This window comes from Topomyia yanbarensis, unplaced genomic scaffold (genome assembly GCF_030247195.1).
Source record: "Topomyia yanbarensis strain Yona2022 unplaced genomic scaffold, ASM3024719v1 HiC_scaffold_12, whole genome shotgun sequence".
Classification (NCBI taxonomy): domain Eukaryota; kingdom Metazoa; phylum Arthropoda; class Insecta; order Diptera; family Culicidae; genus Topomyia; species Topomyia yanbarensis.
The window spans coordinates 212,488-225,792 of NW_026683294.1; the positions used below are offsets into that span (position 1 = coordinate 212,488).

The 13,305-nt window shown below is 39.0% G+C and overlaps 2 protein-coding genes across 2 annotated transcripts; one reads left to right on the plus strand and one right to left on the minus strand.

The window, feature by feature from the left end:
• Window positions 1–209: 209 nt before the first annotated feature.
• Window positions 210–12,189, minus strand: LOC131694694 (histone H2A-beta, sperm-like). Its single transcript, XM_058983173.1, has 2 exons — window positions 11,939–12,189; window positions 210–321 (listed from the first exon to the last, which is right to left on the minus strand). Exons 1-2 carry the CDS (start codon window positions 12,187–12,189, stop codon window positions 210–212), a joined length of 363 nt encoding a protein of 120 aa, XP_058839156.1.
• A 347-nt stretch (window positions 12,190–12,536) lies between these two features.
• On the plus strand, window positions 12,537–12,905 carry LOC131694647 (histone H2B 1/2-like; the record flags this gene model as incomplete). The annotated part of the gene is made up of 1 exon (XM_058983127.1): window positions 12,537–12,905. A coding segment is annotated over one exon (339 nt), but the record flags the coding sequence as incomplete, so codon positions are not given.
• Between the last annotated feature and the right edge of the window lie 400 nt (window positions 12,906–13,305).

A 13,305-nucleotide genomic window follows, 5' to 3' on the forward strand; every position in this document is an offset into this window, starting at 1 on the left:
TTGTAGGTAATAGCTTAGTAGGCTAGCGCAGCACACCTGCAGCAGCGAGATTCCAATACCGAATGTTGCAATTCGGCCCATTGAGTAGCGCTTTTATACTGATGCACACACATTCTCAGTCGCCGCCGCCTAGGTAGATTACCATTTTGCTATCTATATGCTTACTCGTGATGTGTTGGTTTGAAGGGGAAATAGCGCGAACACGAAGTTCACTGTTGCCACTGTTTTAGTAGCTTGGGATTGCCGAAATCTGCTTTATCCGGACTAATGCTGACATGGTAGCATTTTCCCTGGAAAACGATTGCCCGGAAATTGATTCTCCTGAAAAAGAAAGAAAGAAAAAGTAAATCGAAAAACAAACGGGTTTTTTTTTTTTAACTTATAAAGATTTTCTATACATCCGTCTACATGGTACGTTATATTGGCTTCTATGGTACTTAAATATCGATATCTGATACTGATCTATGATGGAACAAATTGTTACTGATGAACAAACTATTTCTGTTTGATATTCTTCTACTGTTGGAATTTTATTGATTTCTAGGCGATTTTTTTTGCTCATACATAGTTTTTCTTTTTAGGAATATTTTTTTGCAAATCTAATGAAAAGCTGAAAAAATCAAGTCTGGCAACACTGGCTCCGGAATGGAAATGGTGGGGGAAGTATAGTAGCCGAATCGAACCGTATACAGAACGAAAAGGCACATGGCACGTACACGAGCGAGACAGGCGATATAGTAGTGTTTATTCGCGACTATAAAAAAAGATGGGTGGGTAATGTCTAGGACATAACCGGAGTGTCGTGACTACTCGTTTGACTTGTAATTCAAATCGAATGATACTCAATGAAATATGTGGGAATGTTTCAAGTTATTCTTTATAATAATTATGGTGGTTCTGAAAAGAACCTTTGTTGTTGGCGTCTGCGTTGATAGGGGATGCGCTGGATTCTAAGCTCGTTGAGACATTCATTCATGAAATGAACAATTTTCTTGCTTTGAAATATCAATGTTAAAATCTCTCGAAACAGCCATCGGAATCTTTTCCGTACAGAAATGAACACGCTTAGCGAAAAACTAGGGGCGGGTAATGTCCGGGACATAACCGTGATGCTCATATTCTTAAAATTCTGCTTGTATCTCCTTCAAATGGCTAAATTTTGCGCATTAAGTTCGATTCACCGGGCTCAGCGAAATTTTCCTGGGGATCCCGTTCGTTAGTATATTCAGCAAAACAATTTTATTACCGAGTTCTCCGCGTTGAATACAGGTCAATAATTTCATATAATGATTTCAACATGCAGACAATGTACATGTATGACAGGTGGGAGCGTTCTGAAGTGGTTTTAGTGGAGGTAACAACATAAAATTATGTATTGGACATTTTACAATGATTCTCCTTAACCCTGCACAACCACGTGGTTGGCAGCAGAGGGTTAAGTGGTTTGGAAGAGATGACAGTTAATATATGATAACTAAAAATATAAAATTGTTCTATAAATTGCAAAGTTATTGCCGCGTTGACCTGAAAATTTGTCATTTCATTCATAAAGGAACAAGCATTGAAATTATGTCAATTTATGCTTTGCAAGATTTGAAATAGCTTCGAAGTGTGGTCACGACACCCCTGTTATGTCATATACATTACCAACCCATCTTTTTCCATTTTGCCTTTGTCCTAATAAGGACGGTTTGTGGATAACTATGTTGATTCAAGACGGGAATCTTTTAAAACAAATCAAACCTTGCCGACGATTGTTTTTACTGCGTACATCCGTACGATCTTTCCCCTTTCGCAGCTCACACCGAATGAGCACGATTTTCATCATGGTGTTCCTATTTATTGACTTTACAATGCAGATGGAAGGACGTCCTTTTGTTCGATAAATGAAAATATTTTCATCATTTGTTTTGATGTAGCTTTCGCTTAGTGGTAGAGTTGCCACATTCACTGATTTTTTTGGAAGGATTTGCAAAAACCTTCGGGTTTGTAGATTAGAAAAACATTTTCTGATTCACTGGTAAAAGTACAGAATTACCAAGCGCAAACTTAATACTAGTTAATAAAAGAAACTTTCTAATTAAATTCTTTTTCCATTTTGCCTTTGTCCTAATAAGGACGGTTTGTGGATAACTATGTTGATTCAAGACGGGAATCTTTTAAAACAATTCAAACCTTGCAGACGATTGTTTTCACTGCGTACATCCGTACGATCTTTCCCCTTTCGCAGCTCACGCCGAATGAGCACACTTTTCATCAAGCTGTTCCTATTTATTGACTTTACAATGCAGATGGAAGGACGTCCTTTTGTTCGATAAATGAAAATATTTTCATCATTCGTTTTGGTGTAGCTTTCGCTTAGTGGTAGAGTTGCCACATTCACTGATTTTTTGGAAGGATTTGCAAAAACCTTCGGGTTTGTAGATTAGAAAAACATTTTCTGATTCACTGGTAAAAGTACAGAATTACCAAGCGCAAACTTAATACTAGTTAATAAAAGAAACTTTCTAATTAAATTCTTTTTCCATTTTGCCTTCGTCCTAATAAGGACGGTTTGTGGATAACTATGTTGATTCAAGACGGGAATCTTTTAAAACAATTCAAACCTTGCAGACGATTGTTTTTACTGCGTACATCCGTACGATCTTTCCCCTTTCGCAGCTCACGCCGAATGAGCACACTTTTCATCAAGCTGTTCCTATTTATTGACTTTACAATGCAGATGGAAGGACGTCCTTTTGTTCGATAAATGAAAATATTTTCATCATTCGTTTTGGTGTAGCTTTCGCTTAGTGGCAGAGTTGCCAGATTCACTGATTTTCTTGGATTTGCAAAAACCTTCGGGTTTGTAGATTGGAAAAACATTTTCTTATGATTCACTGGTAAAAGTACAGAATTACCAAGCGCAAACTTAATACTAGTTAATAAAAGAAACTTTCTAATTAAATTCTTTTTCCATTTTGCCTTTGTCCTAATAAGGACGGTTTGTGGATAACTATGTTGATTCAAGACGGGAATCTTTTAAAACAATTCAAACCTTGCAGACGATTGTTTTTACTGCGTACATCCGTACGATCTTTCCCCTTTCGCAGCTCACGCCGAATGAGCACGATTTTCATCATGGTGTTCCTATTTATTGACTTTACAATGCAGATGGAAGGACGTCCTTTTGTTCGATAAATGAAAATATTTTCATCATTCGTTTTGGTGTAGCTTTCGCTTAGTGGTAGAGTTGCCACATTCACTGATTTTTTTGGAAGGATTTGCAAAAACCTTCGGGTTTGTAAATTAGAAAAACATTTTCTTATGATTCACTGGTAAAAGTACAGAATTACCAAGCGCAAACTTAATACCAGTTAATAAAAGAAACTTTCTAATTGAATTCTTTTTCCATTTTGTATTCGTCCTAATAAGGACGGTTTGTAGATAACTATGTTGATACAAGACGGGAATCTTTTAAAACAATTCAAACCTTGCAGACGATTGTTTTCACTGCGTACATCCGTACGATCTTTCCCCTTTCGCAGCTCACGCCGAATGAGCACACTTTTCATCAAGCTGTTCCTATTTATTGACTTTACAATGCAGATGGAAGGACGTCCTTTTGTTCGATAAATGAAAATATTTTCATCATTCGTTTTGGTGTAGCTTTCGCTTAGTGGTAGAGTTGCCACATTCACTGATTTTTTGGAAGGATTTGCAAAAACCTTCGGGTTTGTAGATTAGAAAAACATTTTCTGATTCACTGGTAAAAGTACAGAATTACCAAGCGCAAACTTAATACTAGTTAATAAAAGAAACTTTCTAATTAAATTCTTTTTCCATTTTGCCTTCGTCCTAATAAGGACGGTTTGTGGATAACTATGTTGATTCAAGACGGGAATCTTTTAAAACAATTCAAACCTTGCAGACGATTGTTTTTACTGCGTACATCCGTACGATCTTTCCCCTTTCGCAGCTCACGCCGAATGAGCACACTTTTCATCAAGCTGTTCCTATTTATTGACTTTACAATGCAGATGGAAGGACGTCCTTTTGTTCGATAAATGAAAATATTTTCATCATTCGTTTTGGTGTAGCTTTCGCTTAGTGGCAGAGTTGCCAGATTCACTGATTTTCTTGGATTTGCAAAAACCTTCGGGTTTGTAGATTGGAAAAACATTTTCTTATGATTCACTGGTAAAAGTACAGAATTACCAAGCGCAAACTTAATACTAGTTAATAAAAGAAACTTTCTAATTAAATTCTTTTTCCATTTTGCCTTTGTCCTAATAAGGACGGTTTGTGGATAACTATGTTGATTCAAGACGGGAATCTTTTAAAACAATTCAAACCTTGCCGACGATTGTTTTTACTGCGTACATCCGTACGATCTTTCCCCTTTCGCAGCTCACACCGAATGAGCACGATTTTCATCAAGCTGTTCCTATTTATTGACTTTACAATGCAGATGGAAGGACGTCCTTTTGTTCGATAAATGAAAATATTTTCATCATTCGTGGCAGAGTTGCCAGATTCACTGATTTTCTTGGAAGGATTTGCAAAAACCTTCGGGTTTGTAAATTGGAAAAACATTTTCTTATGATTCACTGGTAAAAGTACAGAATTACCAAGCGCAAACTTAATACTAGTTAATAAAAGAAACTTTCTAATTAAATTCTTTTTCCATTTTGCCTTCGTCCTAATAAGGACGGTTTGTGGATAACTATGTTGATTCAAGACGGGAATCTTTTAAAACAATTCAAACCTTGCAGACGATTGTTTTTACTGCGTACATCCGTACGATCTTTCCCCTTTCGCAGCTCACGCCGAATGAGCACACTTTTCATCAAGCTGTTCCTATTTATTGACTTTACAATGCAGATGGAAGGACGTCCTTTTGTTCGATAAATGAAAATATTTTCATCATTCGTTTTGGTGTAGCTTTCGCTTAGTGGCAGAGTTGCCAGATTCACTGATTTTCTTGGATTTGCAAAAACCTTCGGGTTTGTAGATTGGAAAAACATTTTCTTATGATTCACTGGTAAAAGTACAGAATTACCAAGCGCAAACTTAATACTAGTTAATAAAAGAAACTTTCTAATTAAATTCTTTTTCCATTTTGCCTTTGTCCTAATAAGGACGGTTTGTGGATAACTATGTTGATTCAAGACGGGAATCTTTTAAAACAATTCAAACCTTGCCGACGATTGTTTTTACTGCGTACATCCGTACGATCTTTCCCCTTTCGCAGCTCACACCGAATGAGCACGATTTTCATCATGGTGTTCCTATTTATTGACTTTACAATGCAGATGGAAGGACGTCCTTTTGTTCGATAAATGAAAATATTTTCATCATTCGTTTTGGTGTAGCTTTCGCTTAGTGGTAGAGTTGCCACATTCACTGATTTTTTTGGAAGGATTTGCAAAAACCTTCGGGTTTGTAAATTAGAAAAACATTTTCTTATGATTCACTGGTAAAAGTACAGAATTACCAAGCGCAAACTTAATACCAGTTAATAAAAGAAACTTTCTAATTGAATTCTTTTTCCATTTTGTATTCGTCCTAATAAGGACGGTTTGTAGATAACTATGTTGATACAAGACGGGAATCTTTTAAAACAATTCAAACCTTGCCGACGATTGTTTTTACTGCGTACATCCATACGATCTTTCCCCTTTCGCAGCTCACACCGAATGAGCACGATTTTCATCATGGTGTTCCTATTTATTGACTTTACAATGCAGATGGAAGGACGTCCTTTTGTTCGATAAATGAAAATATTTTCATCATTCGTTTTGGTGTAGCTTTCGCTTAGTGGTAGAGTTGCCACATTCACTGATTTTTTTGGAAGGATTTGCAAAAACCTTCGGGTTTGTAGATTAGAAAAACATTTTCTGATTCACTGGTAAAAGTACAGAATTACCAAGCGCAAACTTAATACTAGTTATTAAAAGAAACTTTCTAATTAAATTCTTTTTCCATTTTGCCTTTGTCCTAATAAGGACGGTTTGTGGATAACTATGTTGATTCAAGACGGGAATCTTTTAAAACAATTCAAACCTTGCAGACGATTGTTTTTACTGCGTACATCCGTACGATCTTTCCCCTTTCGCAGCTCACGCCGAATGAGCACGATTTTCATCATGGTGTTCCTATTTATTGACTTTACAATGCAGATGGAAGGACGTCCTTTTGTTCGATAAATGAAAATATTTTCATCATTCGTTTTGGTGTAGCTTTCGCTTAGTGGTAGAGTTGCCACATTCACTGATTTTTTTGGAAGGATTTGCAAAAACCTTCGGGTTTGTAAATTAGAAAAACATTTTCTTATGATTCACTGGTAAAAGTACAGAATTACCAAGCGCAAACTTAATACCAGTTAATAAAAGAAACTTTCTAATTGAATTCTTTTTCCATTTTGTATTCGTCCTAATAAGGACGGTTTGTAGATAACTATGTTGATACAAGACGGGAATCTTTTAAAACAATTCAAACCTTGCAGACGATTGTTTTCACTGCGTACATCCGTACGATCTTTCCCCTTTCGCAGCTCACGCCGAATGAGCACACTTTTCATCAAGCTGTTCCTATTTATTGACTTTACAATGCAGATGGAAGGACGTCCTTTTGTTCGATAAATGAAAATATTTTCATCATTCGTTTTGGTGTAGCTTTCGCTTAGTGGTAGAGTTGCCACATTCACTGATTTTTTGGAAGGATTTGCAAAAACCTTCGGGTTTGTAGATTAGAAAAACATTTTCTGATTCACTGGTAAAAGTACAGAATTACCAAGCGCAAACTTAATACTAGTTAATAAAAGAAACTTTCTAATTAAATTCTTTTTCCATTTTGCCTTCGTCCTAATAAGGACGGTTTGTGGATAACTATGTTGATTCAAGACGGGAATCTTTTAAAACAATTCAAACCTTGCAGACGATTGTTTTTACTGCGTACATCCGTACGATCTTTCCCCTTTCGCAGCTCACGCCGAATGAGCACACTTTTCATCAAGCTGTTCCTATTTATTGACTTTACAATGCAGATGGAAGGACGTCCTTTTGTTCGATAAATGAAAATATTTTCATCATTCGTTTTGGTGTAGCTTTCGCTTAGTGGCAGAGTTGCCAGATTCACTGATTTTCTTGGATTTGCAAAAACCTTCGGGTTTGTAGATTGGAAAAACATTTTCTTATGATTCACTGGTAAAAGTACAGAATTACCAAGCGCAAACTTAATACTAGTTAATAAAAGAAACTTTCTAATTAAATTCTTTTTCCATTTTGCCTTTGTCCTAATAAGGACGGTTTGTGGATAACTATGTTGATTCAAGACGGGAATCTTTTAAAACAATTCAAACCTTGCCGACGATTGTTTTTACTGCGTACATCCGTACGATCTTTCCCCTTTCGCAGCTCACACCGAATGAGCACGATTTTCATCAAGCTGTTCCTATTTATTGACTTTACAATGCAGATGGAAGGACGTCCTTTTGTTCGATAAATGAAAATATTTTCATCATTCGTGGCAGAGTTGCCAGATTCACTGATTTTCTTGGAAGGATTTGCAAAAACCTTCGGGTTTGTAGATTGGAAAAACATTTTCTTATGATTCACTGGTAAAAGTACAGAATTACCAAGCGCAAACTTAATACTAGTTAATAAAAGAAACTTTCTAATTAAATTCTTTTTCCATTTTGCCTTTGTCCTAATAAGGACGGTTTGTGGATAACTATGTTGATTCAAGACGGGAATCTTTTAAAAAAATTCAAACCTTGCAGACGATTGTTTTTACTGCGTACATCCGTACGATCTTTCCCCTTTCGCAGCTCACGCCGAATGAGCACACTTTTCATCAAGCTGTTCCTATTTATTGACTTTACAATGCAGATGGAAGGACGTCCTTTTGTTCGATAAATGAAAATATTTTCATCATTCGTTTTGGTGTAGCTTTCGCTTAGTGGTAGAGTTGCCACATTCACTGATTTTTTTGGAAGGATTTGCAAAAACCTTCGGGTTTGTAGATTAGAAAAACATTTTCTGATTCACTGGTAAAAGTACAGAATTACCAAGCGCAAACTTAATACTAGTTAATAAAAGAAACTTTCTAATTAAATTCTTTTTCCATTTTGCCTTTGTCCTAATAAGGACGGTTTATGGATAACTATGTTGATTCAAGACGGGAATCTTTTAAAAAAATTCAAACCTTGCAGACGATTGTTTTTACTGCGTACATCCGTACGATCTTTCCCCTTTCGCAGCTCACGCCGAATGAGCACACTTTTCATCAAGCTGTTCCTATTTATTGACTTTACAATGCAGATGGAAGGACGTCCTTTTGTTCGATAAATGAAAATATTTTCATCATTCGTTTTGGTGTAGCTTTCGCTTAGTGGTAGAGTTGCCACATTCACTGATTTTTTTGGAAGGATTTGCAAAAACCTTCGGGTTTGTAGATTAGAAAAACATTTTCTGATTCACTGGTAAAAGTATAGAATTACCAAGCGCAAACTTAATACTAGTTAATAAAAGAAACTTTCTAATTAAATTCTTTTTCCATTTTGCCTTCGTCCTAATAAGGACGGTTTGTGGATAACTATGTTGATTCAAGACGGGAATCTTTTAAAACAATTCAAACCTTGCAGACGATTGTTTTTACTGCGTACATCCGTACGATCTTTCCCCTTTTGCAGCTCACGCCGAATGAGCACACTTTTCATCAAGCTGTTCCTATTTATTGACTTTACAATGCAGATGGAAGGACGTCCTTTTGTTCGATAAATGAAAATATTTTCATCATTCGTTTTGGTGTAGCTTTCGCTTAGTGGCAGAGTTGCCAGATTCACTGATTTTCTTGGATTTGCAAAAACCTTCGGGTTTGTAGATTGGAAAAACATTTTCTTATGATTCACTGGTAAAAGTACAGAATTACCAAGCGCAAACTTAATACTAGTTAATAAAAGAAACTTTCTAATTAAATTCTTTTTCCATTTTGCCTTTGTCCTAATAAGGACGGTTTGTGGATAACTATGTTGATTCAAGACGGGAATCTTTTAAAACAATTCAAACCTTGCCGACGATTGTTTTTACTGCGTACATCCGTACGATCTTTCCCCTTTCGCAGCTCACACCGAATGAGCACGATTTTCATCATGGTGTTCCTATTTATTGACTTTACAATGCAGATGGAAGGACGTCCTTTTGTTCGATAAATGAAAATATTTTCATCATTCGTTTTGGTGTAGCTTTCGCTTAGTGGTAGAGTCAGGGTGGCCAGACCTACCGATTTATCGGTAGTCCTACCGATTTTGGTCTTCCCTACCGATTCACAGACGACCAAGGTAAAACTACCGATATTTTGTTATTCCTACCGAAAACTACCGATTTTTATTGATTGTGGACACATCCAACATTCATTTTTTGGGTTGGATTTGGTCTGAGATCTGTGTTGTCAGTATTTTACAATTCTATGTCAATACTACGTTTTTGGGACAACAACCCGGCCTACCGATAAACTTTTAGTGACCCTACCGATATTAAGGAATTCTATTTGGCCACCCTGGGTAGAGTTGCCACATTCACTGATTTTTTTGGAAGGATTTGCAAAAACCTTCGGGTTTGTAAATCAGAAAAACATTTTCTTATGATTCACTGGTAAAAGTACAGAATTACCAAGCGCAAATTTAATACCAGTTAATAAAAGAAACTTTCTAATTGAATTCTTTTTCCATTTTGTATTCGTCCTAATAAGGACGGTTTGTAGATAACTATGTTGATACAAGACGGGAATCTTTTAAAACAATTCAAACCTTGCCGACGATTGTTTTTACTGCGTACATCCATACGATCTTTCCCCTTTCGCAGCTCACACCGAATGAGTACGCTTTGCAGCCTTCGATGTTTTGGTGGCATTTTTAGTGGCAGTTACTACCGCCTTTTCAGTGACTGCGTTTCTTAGCCTTTGGCTTTTTGGACTTCTCACCGCCACCACCTCTACCAACGTTTTTCTTCTTCTCTCCGATGGTAGCTGATTTGATTGGTCGTCCGATGCAGCTTCTCACGACCACGCACGTCTGTTATGCACTGCGTCTTACACACGTCTGGCTTTGAGAAAAGCTGCGACACCCCTATTTATAGGTTTTATCATTAATGTTGATTTCATTTAAAGTAGTTTTACTATTTAAACAAATTTTATACCAAATTTTATATAGCAAAGAACGTATCGGTAGCAAGCATTGAACGTTTTCCTTCCGATTTATGAAACAAGATTGGCAATCCGTTTTGTAGAAGAAAAGTTAATAAGGTTCAAAATGTACGTAACGCTTTCGCTAATATGCACTACTATCGCTTTCTCGCTCGTTCTCGTGGCGTGCATGAGCCTTTCCTTTCCGTCCGACTTCTAATGGCTTAACCAAAATTAATATCCCGGCTTTCCCCCACCAACTGCTCTCGTCAAGCAACCCAATACGAATAATCATAGGAACAAACATGTAGTGGACCTTTATATAAACTTTTCATTATTTTATTGTTCATTCGCTGCACCATTTTGACGGCTCTGTGCGGGATGGGCTGAAAATTTTCACTTTTCCGAGTCGTTTTCGAAAGATTTTTCAAAACACTATTTTTCCGTTGATAATGAATATCCTACATATTCCAAAATTTAATACAACATTGGTACAAATATTTTCGACAAAATGCCGAAGAAATTGATTAAATCCATTCAGTACAACAAAAGATATAAGCGTTCAAAATCTTACATCATTTTTCTTCCGAAATTTTGAAAAGGGGCCCCTATATTGAAAGGTAAGTCGTTAGTCACGACAAAAAATCGGTCGGTCTGTTTTGGTCATCATTCGTCGTTTGAACAGCACCACAGTGGTAGCAGTAGTAGAGCAGCATTTTCGCGCCATGGCCCGTACGAAACAGACCGCCCGCAAGTCCACCGGAGGGAAAGCTCCCCGCAAACAGTTGGCAACGAAGGCTGCCCGTAAAAGTGCCCCAGCTACGGGTGGCGTTAAGAAGCCCCATCGCTACAGACCAGGAACTGTCGCGCTGCGAGAAATTCGTCGCTATCAGAAGTCGACAGAGCTACTAATCCGCAAGCTGCCCTTCCAGCGTCTGGTTCGTGAGATCGCGCAGGACTTCAAAACCGATCTGCGCTTCCAGAGCTCAGCCGTCATGGCCCTTCAAGAAGCCAGCGAGGCTTACCTGGTTGGTTTGTTCGAGGATACCAATCTGTGCGCTATCCATGCCAAGCGAGTGACCATCATGCCGAAAGACATCCAACTGGCTCGCCGGATCCGTGGGGAGCGGGCCTAAATTTGGTGTGTGCCCATCACCCCCCAGAACGAAACAGCAACAAACGGTCCTTTTCAGGACCACAACCAATCATATTTTACTAAGAATTATTAGCAGAAATTTTCCGTTTCCCTCCAAAAATGCTCAGGCGGGTGGCTGTGTGTGTTTGTTAGAAAGCACGCCGATGGGGGGATTTTTTGCCAGCAGCACCACCTCGTACCGATCGACAGTAGTAGCGTGTGAAAAACAAGACCCATTGAGGGAAATCTTGCGCGGCCGATTTGTGATTTAGCACCAAATCGATGAGTGAACTTTTGAGAGATTGGGTGAAATCGTCAATGCCATGATATGAGGGAAACTATTATTAAGCGTCTGACGAGCATTGCAAAAAAAAAACTTGTGCAATGCTCACAGAAATGTACGTTGATGATTATCGGAGTGAAAATCAAATTAACTCTTTTTATCAGAAGAAAATAGTCGCCCTGAAAAGGGCGTTTTTTTTTCAGCTCGGGCGAAGCGGGATTTAAGTTGCTGCGGAGGCCCTCTTTTCAGTCTTCTTCGGCAGCAGTACGGCCTGTATGTTAGGCAACACGCCACCCTGGGCAATGGTCACACCGGAGAGCAGTTTGTTCAGCTCTTCGTCATTTCGAATGGCCAGCTGCAGATGACGGGGGATGATTCTGGTCTTTTTGTTATCGCGGGCAGCGTTTCCTGCCAGCTCCAGTACTTCGGCGGCAAGATATTCCATTACAGCTGCCAAGTAGACGGGTGCTCCGGCACCGACACGTTCAGCATAATTTCCCTTCCTCAGCAGACGGTGAATTCGGCCAACAGGGAACTGGAGACCGGCACGAACTGAGCGGGATTTTGGCTTTCCCTTCACTTTTCCTCCTTTACCGCGTGCAGACATTGTCGTAGGTTTATCGCTGTGCGCGTTCGTGTGTAGTCACGTAGACAATACGAGTAACACTGATGCCACTCGCGCACACAGCACCCCTTGTTATGCATTCGCTTCATTGCACATCGTTCGCCAAAGGGGCGGAGTAGCGAACGAACGAAACGCGCTAAACACAAAAAAGGACGAACCTTCGTCTCGCTACACGATCGTATATAAGCGATATGTAGTGATTTTTGCTACCAATCAGTCAGCGCAGTTCGCATCGAGAGCGTTAACAGCAGCACAACCACGTCGTTACTATGGCACCGAAAGCCAGCGGAAAGGCTGTGAAAAAATCCGGCGGCGGCGGTGGCAAGGCACAGAAGAACATCGCCACAAAAGCAGGAGGAGGAGAGAAGAAGAAGCGAAAGCAACGCCGCAAGGAAAGCTACGCTATCTACATCTACAAGGTGCTGAAGCAGGTCCATCCGGACACCGGTGTCTCGTCGAAGGCGATGAGCATCATGAATAGCTTCGTGAACGACATCTTCGAGCGTATTGCTAACGAAGCATCTCGTCTGGCCCATTACAACCGACGGTCGACGATCACCTCCCGCGAGGTACAGACCGCCGTTCGTTTGCTGTTACCGGGCGAGCTGGCCAAACATGCCGTATCGGAAGGTACCAAGGCCGTTACCAAGTATACCAGCTCGAAGTAAATCGTCGCCCGCCCCGCCGCCGGATGTCACACACCATCGTCATCGGCCCTTTTCAGGGCCACCAAAACACGTTCTGGTAAAGAGTTGAATTGAAATGTACACATAGTTTATATAAACATTAGTTGTTGTTGTTTGTTTGTTTCATTAGAGCTAAAAAGGTTGTCATTTTTTTCTCTGTCCATTTTTCTAATCAAATGTGTTTTGCTGTAGTTTGTGGAAGTAGTCTTTCCCCTTACCGCGCTAGTTGACTGTTTTTCGTTAAGACGGAAAACGGTCTTTTTGTCGTCTATTCTATTCAGTTTAAAACAGCCCATTATATGACCGACCCCCAGCGTGTGAGAAAATTCTGCCGCAAAAAGAACACACTTCTGGATCATACTTGTTAATACAATAAACTTCCCAGTCTTCAAACTTTTGATCTTCGTAGAAA